Source organism: Neopelma chrysocephalum, unplaced genomic scaffold (genome assembly GCF_003984885.1).
Source record: "Neopelma chrysocephalum unplaced genomic scaffold, ASM398488v2 Primary Assembly neopelma1_45, whole genome shotgun sequence".
NCBI lineage: Eukaryota > Metazoa > Chordata > Aves > Passeriformes > Pipridae > Neopelma > Neopelma chrysocephalum.
In genome coordinates, this window is record NW_020897704.1 from 16,859,999 (window position 1) to 16,873,563 (window position 13,565).

The 13,565-nt window shown below is 41.6% G+C and overlaps 1 protein-coding gene across 4 annotated transcripts in view; it reads left to right on the forward strand.

The window, feature by feature from the left end:
* Positions 1–13,565, forward strand: part of GRM3 (glutamate metabotropic receptor 3) — a 104,212-nt gene that overhangs the window by 69,140 nt on the left and 21,507 nt on the right. For all 4 annotated transcript variants that reach the window (XM_027679485.1, XM_027679489.1, XM_027679488.1 and 1 more), the window contains one exon: positions 291–1,146. In XM_027679485.1, the coding sequence (XP_027535286.1) occupies positions 291–1,146 (856 nt within the window). The remainder of the gene's footprint in view (positions 1–290; positions 1,147–13,565) is intronic.

Sequence of the window (13,565 nt, forward strand, 5' to 3'; positions counted from 1 at the left end):
TATGTCTAATTCTCTGTTGATTTAAACAGACTCAATTTCACAAAAATGAATGTCCTTTACAGTTCCAGTAGAACCCAGGGAATTAACTGGGCAGCAGAACAGCTTTTGTGTTTATGCACAGTGCACTGCTCTCACTGGAGTTTATCAACCTCCTCTATCAACACCCTCAATCTGTGACTGTCAGAACACATCTTATTAAAAAACACTGCTAATGCCTTTCCCTGGATATTTCTGTCCAATTTTATAAACACCACTCTTTAACAATCTGTGTTTTCTCACTTTCTCTCCAGGTGGCAAATTTGCTCAGACTCTTCCAGATCCCCCAGATAAGCTACGCCTCCACCAGTGCCAAGCTGAGCGACAAATCCCGCTACGACTATTTTGCACGGACTGTGCCTCCGGACTTCTACCAGGCAAAAGCCATGGCTGAGATCTTGCGGTACTTCAACTGGACTTATGTCTCCACAGTTGCTTCAGAGGGCGACTATGGGGAGACAGGGATCGAAGCCTTTGAGCAGGAAGCTCGCCTGCGCAACATCTGCATCGCCACCTCCGAGAAGGTGGGACGGTCCAACATCAGGAAGTCCTATGATGGCGTGATCAGGGAGCTGCTTCAGAAACCCAGCGCCAGGGTGGTGGTGCTCTTCATGAGAGCGGATGACTCTCGGGAGCTCATTGCAGCTGCCAACCGTTTCAACGTTTCCTTCACCTGGATCGCCAGCGACGGATGGGGAGCACAGGAGAGCATCGTCAAGGGCAATGAGCGCATCGCTTCTGGGGCGATAACCTTGGAGCTTGCTTCCCATCCAGTTAAAGAGTTTGACAAGTACTTCCAAAGTCTCAGCCCTTACAATAACAGGCGCAACCCCTGGTTCAAGGACTTCTGGGAGCAAAAATTCCAGTGCAATCTGCAGAACCGAAAACCACATAAAAAGGCTTGTGAAAAGCACTTCACCATCAACAGTTCCAACTACGAGCAAGAATCCAAGATCATGTTTGTTGTGAATGCTGTGTATGCAATGGCCCATGCCTTGCATAAAATGCAGAGGACTCTCTGTCCAAATACCACCAAACTCTGTGATGCCATGAAGCATCTGGATGGCAGGAAGCTGTACAAAGATTATCTCCTGAAAGTAAACTTTACAGGTAATAACTTCTCTTTTGGTACACAAAAAATATCACTGCAATTAATGAAATGCTCATCAGTCACAGTAACAGCTAGCTGAATTCCTGATAGAACTATTATCACAGTTCAGACCAGGGTGGTACCCAGGCAAGGCCATCCCTGTCACAAGAAGGCAGAAAGAAGGACAGGAAGCTTGGGAAGAACCCTAAAAACAGCTCCATGCTCCTTCTGCTCCCAGCAGAAGGAAGAGGTGAAGGTGGCAACAGCTGGTCTTGGCAATGTTACCCTTCATCTTCTAAAAATTCCACACACCAACATCCATTTAATTCACAGCCAGTCTGGGCATGTCTGGAAGCTGATGGTCATTTCACCACCTGCTGCACTAGGCAGCCGCCTGCTATTCCCTTGCCAAGACTTGGCCTTTTCTTCCTCATTTTGCTATGAATTTACATAATAACTGGACCATGGCCAATGGCCAATGTCCTTGCAATAGTGCCATTTCCTGTGTTACGGAACTACAGGTTTAATGACAAATTATAAAAGAGCTACATTAAACATGCACAGGAGAAGTGGAGAGAGGGTGGACAATCTGGGAACGATATAAGCAGATTTCATGGGGACTCGCCACACATCACATGATATCTCTGTGTTTTTGCCATCACATATGGCTGATCTTAGCTTTGTGATTAATATTACACCATAGCAAGGCTAAGTAGATCTACAGAGGAAACAAGTAAAGTGTAGAGCATCCTGTCTTTTTGCTGTTACATTTCTAACTTTCTTCTGAAGCATCTAGGTTGAACTTGCATTTCTATGTATTATTAAACTGATATTCTCGGCTGAATGAGTTGATAGTAAGGAAACATCATGCTGTGCTTTGTGTGAGAACTAACTCCAAGAGGAATTGAAGGATAAATATGTGTAGGATTCAGCGTACTCAGTCCCAGGAGATCCTCAATAATTGCACGATGCTAACAGCACTGGAAACTATGTGAAACTGTCATATTGAAGCTTGAACTTTTCCCTCCTTTAGAGGTCTTAGCATTTGTTTCAGACCATCTCTAGATACTACTAACCACATCCCTTGTGTTTTTCTCACTCCCAGTGGGATATGGCTGGTGTAGCCAAGTACTCCACTTACTTGGGTACTTGCTGATGTACCTCCCAGTACATGCTGCAGAGCTCCTTAGGATGCCTGGTCTCCCAGGGTCCTGATACCTGAGTAGCTGACAAGTTTAGAGCACATCAGGAATTCCTGCAGCCCACGTGCCTGGATTTCTTTACCGCGGAAATCAAGAAGGGACAGATGGGACTGGTCACTTGCTGCATTTTATCTCTCAGGGAAGGGTTCAGCAGGATGCATCATCTTGGACATGCTCTGGTAATATAGATTCAGTCACAAAGGAAAAGTAATGAGAGAGCAGCTGGAAAGTGAGATGCTTCAAACCCTCATCTGGGTGTTGCATGGAGTGCAGTTGAAGCCACATGTCTCGCCTGAGCAACATGATGCTTATGTGCACCATGTCATTGGTCTCCTAAAAAATGCTATATCAGTGAAGACAGTCACATACCGTGACGTATACAGACACCTAGACAATGTACACATGGCATATGTCAAGCTGTCACTTGACATTTGATTTGTTTATTAATTTCACGAACAGCACAAGTCAGAATGAAACAACCTTTTTGGTTTTAGACCTCTGGAAATTAAGAATTATCTTTTTTCCTTCCCCTCCTCACAGCACTTAAAACATAGAAACTATTTTGTCACTTGCCTACACCTATTCTCAGAGATACTTGAATGTCTCCAAATTGTTGAAATCAATTGGTTTTAGGAGAATAGCACTTCATGGAAGCTGGTTCCTGACATACTGATCACAAGGGAAGGCAGAGGTGTGCAGCATGCTTCTGTCCTTGCCAGGGAGACACTTCAGGACAGTAATAACCAACCACGATGTGTAGATACTTTCATATCTTAAATTATTTTGAAACTTTTTCTGACACCACATGTATTTTTATGGGCTTAAATGCATACACTGTTAACAGAGTCCAAGTTTAGCACCAAGCAATCTTGGTTCCAGTAGAGGATTCTTAATCATTTTTCTAACATTCAGATATTTTTTAAGCACCCAAGCTTCTCAACATTCCCACTCAACATCTAGATACAAAGTCAAAATAGCCCCAACTTTCTTCAACCAAAACTCCAGGAAAATATTTATTTAGCTACAGCCAGAAAACATAATTTTCATTTTGACTGAAATATCTTTTATACTTTTATGATTTGGAAGTTGAAGCTGTTAAAGCTGGGAAAAAAAAGAATGAAACTTGTAATTTTGTAGTTTTGAAAACAGAAAGTTCTTTTTTTGAACAAAATTAGTTTTAAAGTCAACATGGAAATCTTTGAAACTCTGAAGAGCTTTCATTTCCAATTTAAAACATTAAGAAACCTGTCAAGTTCTTTTCCAATGGCTTTGTTCCTTATATATTTTTACCAGATTACAACATAATTTGCTCATCTCATTTCTTTGTTATCAGTTCTTCCATTATAATGCAAATTCCTGTTTTAATGTAAGTTATTTTTTAAGAAGGCGTATGATTTTTATGAGGCAAGTTAATCAGCAAATCTCCCATGCCTTCTTCCTTTCAGAAAGGTGTGAAATTGTCATACATATAAGTCTTGTCTGATTTCAATGGGATCAAGAATTATCCTTTCCTCTTTCCTGGCTGAAGGAAGTCTTTGGGTGTGTTGCTAATGGAAAATGAGGACCTTGCTGCATGGGACATTTGATCAATGATATTCTCATATTTCCACCTCCAAATCTGAGAATGTTTTCCCAGTGCAGAGAGGATGACCTGGAAGCTACCAGTCCATCAGGTACACTGCAACCAAGTCAGGTTCTTCTCTCTTCTTTAGCCTGGGTAGATATTCACACCCACCACAAGGAAGCAGGCAAGAAACAGAACAGTGATAAGCAGATTTGCAGACACACAAACAGCTATTTAAGCAATACCTCCTCTGCTGAAAGGCAGAGGTACATATAGATGAGCCCTGCATGCATAAACCTGCAGGTTTCCATGAAAGAAATCTGGGAAATAGCCCTGAATGTATTCTCCCATTTTCCAGGAACATCTGATGGTGTATTTCAAACACACCAGTCTGAGGAAATGATCAGGTGCATTTATATGACTGGTGTGGGACTGTGCAATTTTAGACATTTACCCGTCACACTCAAATTAATTTTGGTTAGTCTTTGATTACAGCTAATGGAGGGGATCAGGACTGACAGAGTGTGCTCCAGACCATGTGAGGTATGGTTTGCCCCTACACCTCTCGCTACTGACTACACATGGAGCATAGAGCAACTAAGATTTATTTTCACTTGCCATGTAGCTGAAAGCCTGAAGTGAGGCTCTCAGGCTCAGCAATAATGTGATTTGCAGGGAAATACTTGGGGACCAGCTAACAGCAGGGTTGGAGTAGAGGACTGGCCAGGATTTGTGCATCCTCATGCTACCACTGCTGCTGACATGCTGTGTGACAGCTATTCCATTAATATCTCTGGGTCCTACTTATTTCTCCTTTTTCATTAAATTGGAATAACTCCACAGAACTGAAGTGTGACATTAAGACAGCGTGAGGTTTCATTCCTTATTGTCTGTGAGATACACCAAGCACATAATTTTCTTGCAAGTCAGTAAGACATATATGACAAATGTCGTGATATCCTGAATCTATTCAGTAAGGAAAAAAAGAAACACCTGTACCTGATTCCAGCTTCCAGCAGCAGGATGCGAGAATGCAAAGCCCCTAGATAAATGCACTCACTCTATCTCAGTGCTTGTTTGGCCTTTCAAAGAGATATAGGCTGGTTCATCTTCTTGATCTTCCCATCCTCTGCGTTCCCTCCTGAGGGCACAAGTGCAGCACTTGATGTTCTGAATCATGATGCTTTTCTGCTGATAAAGAGATGCTGGTTCAAGAGGCTGTTAACTTATATTACCAGAACAACAAAGAAGTGCTGAACAAAAATAAAGGGCTCCATGGGAAAGAGCACAAACTCGACTTCTCACCACACCCAGCCATTGCTTAGTGAAGGGCAGAATACAGAGGGGACTCTAGAGGACTATGAATCCAGGGGTGAACTCCAGTATAAGTCAGAGCTCCCATATCCAGAAGCCTTTCTCCCTCACAAGGGTGCAGGGGACAGTGCAGCAACAGCTTTGCTAACTATTTTAGCTCATTTAAGCCACCAGGAGGAGAGAGAAAAGCAGTGTTATCGCTGCCCACAGCTCTACTGCAAGCCTCACAGAGTTTGTCATATGCCAGGATAGTGAGGGTTAGCACAGCCAGTGAGAAAGGGGTGTCCATCATTTGGGACAAGTAAGTGGCAGGCTGCTGCACAGCTGTGCCCCACATGTTGCTACCTGGTATAGCTGCTCTTCCAGGGCATTGGACTGGAGGTGAGGAAGGGCAGCGATGACATTCAAGGACCAGCATTAGCTCCGTCCAGGCCAGGGTTGCTGAGCTGGCTGTGCAGGATGACAGCCTTGTCACCCAAGCTGGGTTCCAGCTTTTCCCTCTGTAGTTAGCAGGGCTGATGGTATCACAGGACTAACTCTGCTGTGAATCTAGTGTGGGAGTGTATGGGCAGAGAAAGATTGGATTTGGGGATGTATGCATGTCCACCTGTCTCGTGCAACTTTCTGAATCTCCACAGCTAATGGTTGGAGGAATTTAGCTAAAGTAGTAAACTTGGAAAACAAGTCAATAAAAATTTTAGGCAACACATATATTTATAGTACTCAGTGTCTTTTCCTACCCCTTTCTTTGTCCAAAGCTACAAGAGTCATAGTCATGTCCCTTCCTGTATTATGTTCAGAAGTCCATCTCTTCTCCAGCCAAGCCTATATCATCAAACTTAGCTTATACTGGGCAAAATCCTCTCCGGTAGCTAACCCAAATGACTACTCCAAATGAGAAGAGGGTTGTATATCAGGTCTGATTTGTTCCTTTTCTTCCATTGGACTTTGTGACAAAACTTTTATTGCTCCCTGGTCCTACATTTCTATGTTATTTATTTCCTTTTTTTTAATTCCTCCTCACTGTGCCCCTGTCAACACTCAGATAATATGAAGCAGAAACACAAATTCACCTTCTCATTTATTCTTGAACACTGGTGACTTCTGTTGTGGGAACGTAATTTCACAGACCATTTCCATCATAACTGTGCCATCCAAGTAAGAAAGAGCTTAAAAGTCATGGTCTCCAACAAGCAGTGTTGACTTGTGCTCACTTCGGAGCACAGCAGCATTGCATGGTGCCTGCTCTGGGATTTAGCCATAAATATTTCCTGTCAGAAGTCCGCTTCAAAACTGAATGTCTGGCCAGGCTGCATGGAGCACAGACCAAAAATTCTGCATTTGCTATCACAGGCAGATTACAGATGCAGAAACTTCAAAGGAGTTTACAGCAGGGAGTACCTGTCAGTAGATGTGCGGGCTAAAGACAGAGCTCAAAGCCCAGGCTCTGCAGCAGAGGGCCCTGCTACTCTGTCATCGCACCCAAAGAGCTCCTTCTCATCAGGTCAGATCCCCCTTGCCTTCAGCACTCAGTCAGCAGCGAGGTCCTCCTGGTCTTCCTTGTGATGCTTATTTGTAAATGAAAACAGAACACAGCTTTCAGATGAAGGCAAAACTTACATGTGCAGAAGGCATCTAACACCCTGTTAATCATAAAAGTTGTAAAAGTGTAATTCATGATGGATTTGTAGCTAATAAAGCCAAGGAAAATGTAGAATGAATTCCCCAAGATATTAATTAAAAATACACATGAAAAAGATGTCTAGGATTTATAGGAAAAATTACTACCCTTTCCTGGGACCACAAATGTGTCATAGAATTTAAAACTTTGCAAGCAACTAAGGGACAGTCTCTGAAAGTACACTTGAGATTTGCTGTTTCAAAGCAGAGGAAGAGTTGAACTTGCACAGTATTTTCCCATATTTCTCTCTGTATTAGAGTTACATTTGTGAATACACACAGAGAGCTCTAGCGAGATTTTGATGGCCTGGTATTCCTGGTGGCCCCATCTACTTACTTCTTACTCCAGCTGTCTCTTCACAGACCTCATGGGGATATGCAGTTTCTTTCTGTTGGGCAAATTTACCACTCCAAGGGTAAATAAGCTAATCTCTGCTTAGTCCTTCCTGAAGCTTTTCATATGTGTATATATTAATATATTTATGTACTTTATATATATATATATGCATTTATATGTATATTGAACTATGTATACTATAGATTCATAATATATAGGACCATAAAGTTAAAGAATAAATCAGGTTGGAAGGCTACTTGGGAGGTCTCTAACCGTCTGATGAAAAGAAAAACAGATGTTCAATCAGATCAATTTGCTTAGGGCTTTCTAGGTGTAAACTGGCTGAAATTAAAATACTATAGAACCTTTTCATCCCCTAGTTTAGTTTTGAGGTATCGTGATGGCAAACAACTGATCTGTGCTCTGGATGTGTTGTGTGTCACACGCTGCCCCATGTAAACTGGATACCTGGGCTGGCAGCAGGACACAGGCATCATCATCTCTAGGGCACAACTTCCAAATAAAATTATCATTAAAAATTCTCTTGTCATGATAGCAGGTCAGTGACCTACCTGTTAGTGGTATCTGCTGTCTAGCCAGAGACCATCATAAAATGCTGCCTTTTCATGGTTTCATTTGGCACTAATTCACAGTAATTAGCCTGAGTGAGCAGGGCAGAGGTTGAATTGTATTTTTACCCCTTGAGATAAGCTCCAGCAGCTGAGGCCAAGGTGGGCTGGGCCATTGCTCCCCATCTAACTCAGAAGCAAGGTACTTTTGCCTGCAGCCACCACTGCCACCGCTGTCACCACTGCCCCCCGTCACCGCTCTCTGCCTGACCTGGGCACTAAGCTCCCATGGACAGAAAGATGAGAAATGCAGCATTAGCAGGACACAGAGCAGCAACAGCTTTTCTTTATAGTCCTCAGGAAGTCTCTGAAAGTATGTTGCCTTCAGCCTTTACCCAGCTGGGTGTCATTCCTGGAAAGCCTGCAGAAACCACAGGCTAGCAATGGCCCCAAACTTGTTATAGTGGCATATTTAGCTGAAGGTGCTTTGACATTCCTAAAATTGCAAACAGCTCTCCATCTCAGTTTCCTCTACTTGAATATTTAAACAACCCACCACTTCCGCTGAGCTATGAAATACTGAACATAAAATTAAATAGTCTGTGGCTTGCATGTAAATTATAGTCGGCTGCTTATCTCATATTAATAATGTAGCCTTTAGGCACCCATAAATCTCTAGATATCACAGCATCCATGAGAATGTGTAAATGAGGATGAGATTAGACACCCTGTGTTTATGGAGAAACACATGACTGACAAACTGAGCAACGATTTTCTTTCAGATCACATATTTTTGAGACAGAAGGTTTGGTAACCTAATTTCTCTAAATCACAGACTTCTGTGTTTGCCTACTGCTTGTTTTATGATAGTTATTGTTATTATTTTATCTTTTGTTTTGATGGAAAATGTCATGTGAATCCCAAATACCAAGGGTGTGCACATTCCAAGTCCTCAAAGGAGCAGGAAGTCTCATACAACATTTTCATCCCTCAAATATGCACACTCCCTTTTCCAATCCTACTGGGGTTTATGATAGGGGGCAACCATGGGATTATATTCTTATTCTTCATGCAGATTTTCCTGTGAGACACATTCACACATAAGTGATGTCAGGTCTGCTTCTTTCTTCTTGTGGCCTGGAAGGACAAGTTATCATGTGAGAGAAGAATTTGGTTCAGGATTTCTATCCCTTACACTTTAGCATCTAATTTGGCACCAAAAAGCCCAAGGGAGGACCAGATTCTTCTGTACTACCTGCTACAGAAGAGCAGTTTAGCACTTTCATAACTAATATCAGTTAGTCTCACTTGGATGCTGAGATATATGTTAGGGGCTGACAAAGGCAGAGGCTGTGCTCAGAACATGACCACGAAAGTGTTAATGAGGATGAGGCCAAGGACGTGAGAAGGAGATTCCATTTTACTCTTTTGATTAATCCAGGTGTGTTCTGGACTTCCAATGAGTTCAAGAAAATTGGTCTTTCCGAAAGGTGATGAAGAAAACTACAGAAAGTCACAAATCCAGATGTCTAATCTCAAAGTTAACTAAATGTTATGTTATTTTTACAAAACCTCTATCGTCGTTGGCAGCTAATAATTATCCTACAAAGGCAGAAGTGAAAGCATAATCTGTAGAAAAGTATCTTTTCTCCTGAAATAAAGTAAATATCACTACATCCCTGGAAGACACATTTTCTCCACCCAGTAGAGCACACTGCAAAGATATTCCCAGGCTAACACTGACTAAACAAGAAGAGGTACCAGACCAGTATAGCTGCATTAGCATGACACTGACACTCAGCCCAGCCTGGTGTTGCAATCTGGACATGGGTCATGGTCTGAATCCTCCGTCATTTCCATGTAGCATGTCTCCAGACAAACCTGTCCCAAGATGACTGCTGTACTGTACTTGTTAAACTGCAGCCCAGATGAGCTTGTGAATCTGTTTCAGCTTTCTGTGAAGCCCGAACTGTTCCCTTCAAGCTTGTCTTGCCTGTTTCTGATTCACAGTGCAGGAAAAAATCCTCAGTGATTGAAATCTCTTTCTATCTAAAAGGGAGAAAGAAACTCAACCCAAACTCAAAACAGCCGTGTTTAAATTTTTCCACTAAAATATTTTTCCCAAAATTTTTTCTGTTCTTCAAAAAGCAATCAGGTCTATATTTTCACAGAGCAGAAACTCCTTTTGCATATGCATATTCTTCACAAACTGACCTTCTACACAATTCCCATCAACTGTAAACTGGATGGACCTGGCAGAAAAATGTGTTTGACTTTCTTTCATTTCCTTATCTGTCAGATCCACGTTTCTAAACACCTCTAAAAGCATCTCAGAGAATGTCTTCTTTGGCATCACTGCACCATTTATGGTTATTTTGTTAGCAGATATAGAATATAATAGAAAAATATATTTCATTTCTGTTATCTGGGTGAGTCATTTCCTTTTGTTTCCTTCTTCCTGTCATGAAAGTATATTTGTCTGAGCATATAACAAGTGAAGACAAAGAATACTAAAATTCTTCAAGGCACAGGGAACAGCACACATATTCATGCAGAGGGGTATCAGAAGCAGAGAAACTTCTAACAGAAGTGTTCACAAAATCCTAGCTGTAGCATGGCTCAGGCACAGGAGCAATCCTTTGATTTGCTTTCTCACCTCTTGCTCCAGCCATGGACAACTCACCTGCTCACTGCTGGGATGCAAAGGGGTTCAGCACTAAGCCAGAAATTACAGTGTCTCCAAATATAAATCCTTAAAGTTAAGCATGTTTCATAAAGAAATTACCAAGATCAATAATTTGGTTTGTAGGGTCTCCACACAAAAACTCACTCTTTCCTGAGTGCCTGGGAAGAAGAGCTCAGAGCCAGAAGCAGTGGATATGGCAATGGTGGTTGCAAACACCCAGTACATCAAAAGCAGAGGTTGTTGAACCACACACTCTGAAGGCCCTTGTCCCCTCAGTCTTGTATCTGCACTTCATCTCCTACAGTTCTGCCCATCTTTCTACTTGGCAATAAATTAATCATCTCATCTCTTCTAGATTAATGATACATGTATATCTAGCATGTTTCCTAGAGAAGAAATTCAAAAACATTTCTGAAGGCTGAGAGATATTCATTTTTTAAAAGCATATGTGCAATTGCTCCTCAATTCAATACAGGTTTCATGCAGTACATTTTTCTATTTGAGGCTATACACAGATTCCAGATAATTTAATGGAATAAGCTAATGCAGCAATTCCTTTGTATATATTCAATATTTACCACTCTTTGGGCTGAAATATGAGGCTTAGCTAAGAAAACCCCATAGTTTTATCCAGGGAAGGAATTTTACCATTCTCAGAGGAAACAGGGAAGCTGTGTGAGAACGCTAAGAGAAGCACAGCCTTGAACTAAGTCCTCACACAGAATGTATGTGCCACAGAAATCCCATGTAACTCTGAGAAAATACGGATTTTCAGGGTGGAATGTGATTCCTAAGGGCTACATCTGATATCACAATGACTCTGTGACCCAGTATCAACCACACTGTTTTATAGGAAGTTTGGATTGAAAGACACACACAGGCCCGCACACACACACATACACAGTCACAACAGCACTCACTCAACTGTTCTTTAGATTTATTGAACCCAATTCTAAGATAGTAACTTGGTATATGATTGTTGAGTTTGCATTTGTAAAAAGTGAACAGCAAATCCAAAAGCAGCAACCTTCCCACACCAAAGGGAAGTGAGAACCTCCTGGTGTTGAGGTAGCAGCACTGATGAGTTCCAGCATCCACAACCAGGGGACAGTCCCAGAGTGATTCTTCTCTCAATTTTGCCTTTGTTCTTTTACTCGCAAAGGCCATTACTGGCATTGTACCTTCTTATTATCACTTTTGTCTTTTTACCATATACTGGATGTTTTGCATATGCTGCATACAGGCTCTTCTTTATATTGATTATGCCCTAAAAATAATCATCCCTTCTTCCCAAGGTTAAATTTCTGTAGTGATCAGTAGCTGATTGTGTACAGCTCTGGAGCCTCAAGCATCTTCCTGTGCTTCTGCTACAGAACTCTCTTGCTCTCTTCCTGTGGGGACAGCTTCTTTGTCGCCCTTTATCTTTTACAATAGGTCTTAAATTTGCTCCAAACAGTAGGACATGCTTGATCACATGCAGAAGTGTATGGAGTAGGGTTGCTGGACTCTCTTGTAGCCTAAGCAGCAATGACGTTGTCTGTAACAGCCAAAGGTTGTGTTCTTATGCTTCCTTCCCTTGACATAAATAACTATACACCATGTGCCCTGATAAATAAATTTTGCCTATGGTTTCTGAAAAAATAGAATTTTTGCATGACATTTCTCTGTTGTCCTGATGAATGGAGAAGCTGATCACTGCTCCAAGTGATAAGTTTTGTGTCAAAGATTGGCCTGTTGTTCCAGGACAAGTCTCCACCAGACAGTGGCTGATAAAACACTGTATGAAGCTGCTATTGGGAACTGATGGAAATGTGCTGAAAAAGTTTGTTAGACTTCCTCTACTGCATTTGTGTATCTACTTGAATAAATAGCTAATGGCTAGTTAATGCTCCAGTAACTGAAAGAATAAAAACCCCATCTTTAAAGGCTCTTTGGAGAAGAAATTATCTCAAGTCAGAGGAAGGTTTGCGGCAGTGCTGTTGATGTCCTTTCTAGATCTCTGAAACACTTTATCAGTCAAAGCCTATCAGTGTGTCTCTGCTTCCACCATAAAACAGGCAAATAAATCAACATTTCCTTTTTACATTTTTCCCTGAGGTCCAGTGATTGCTGTTGCTGTTGCTGAACTGATTCAGTGGAGCAAAACATTAGCAGAAATGAGTCTGTGCTTTCAGCTTTATCTTTTCTTCCTGTGTAGGAGAATTTGCAAGTATTAATGGCACATGCAGCTTGCATGTTGTAGCATAAGGCATGCCAATGAACACTGATGATACTGGGAGAGGTGACGTGCTACCTTTGCAGTTGGTGTGTAATATGCATGAATAGCCTTAAAAGCCAAGAGTTCTTATCCTTTACCTCACTATCTTTTTACTGAAATTCATTGTTATGAGAAGCCCACTTTCACCTCTTGACTGGCTGACTCGAGATTTGGCCAGACACAAGATATACTCTACTGAATACTGACGTAACTTGCAGTTTCAGTAGATGTGCATTTTCAACCACCGCCTTATTATAAGGAAATGAGAAAAAATAAAATCAAACCTCTACAAAGGAAGATGAGCACACTCATTGTGTGTAGTGAGCCTTATTGAAAACATTGGGTTGATTTCACCTTCCGTGGCCAAAATTCAAGCCACCCAGCTTTCTTTGATACACTTTGTAATACAATAACTGGAGAACTATCAATGGAGGAAGCTACTCACCCTCCTGATGGCAGCTCACGTTAGCCAGAGCCCACCCTTGGCAGTGCCTATTTCTCTCCACTTGATTATAGGAGCTCTGCAAGAAAACTGCATTCCCAATATAGATACTAATTAAGTTTGAGTTAAAGAAATATAGGCCACTTTTTTTCATTCACATATTATATTCAGAGAGAAAACTGATCTACTCCAGAATCTTACACCATGAGATGTGTGAAACATTTACATTTCCAGCTGAACTCTAAGTGTTCTTTGTCCTCCACCAACATTATGTCAGATGAGGCAAATGCTGTAACTGAGCTGCATATGTCTGAGCATAAAGGTTCCTGTGTTTCACCATAGCAGTGTTTCTTTATTCCAGCTCTGAGGCATTTTACAACTCCTTTTT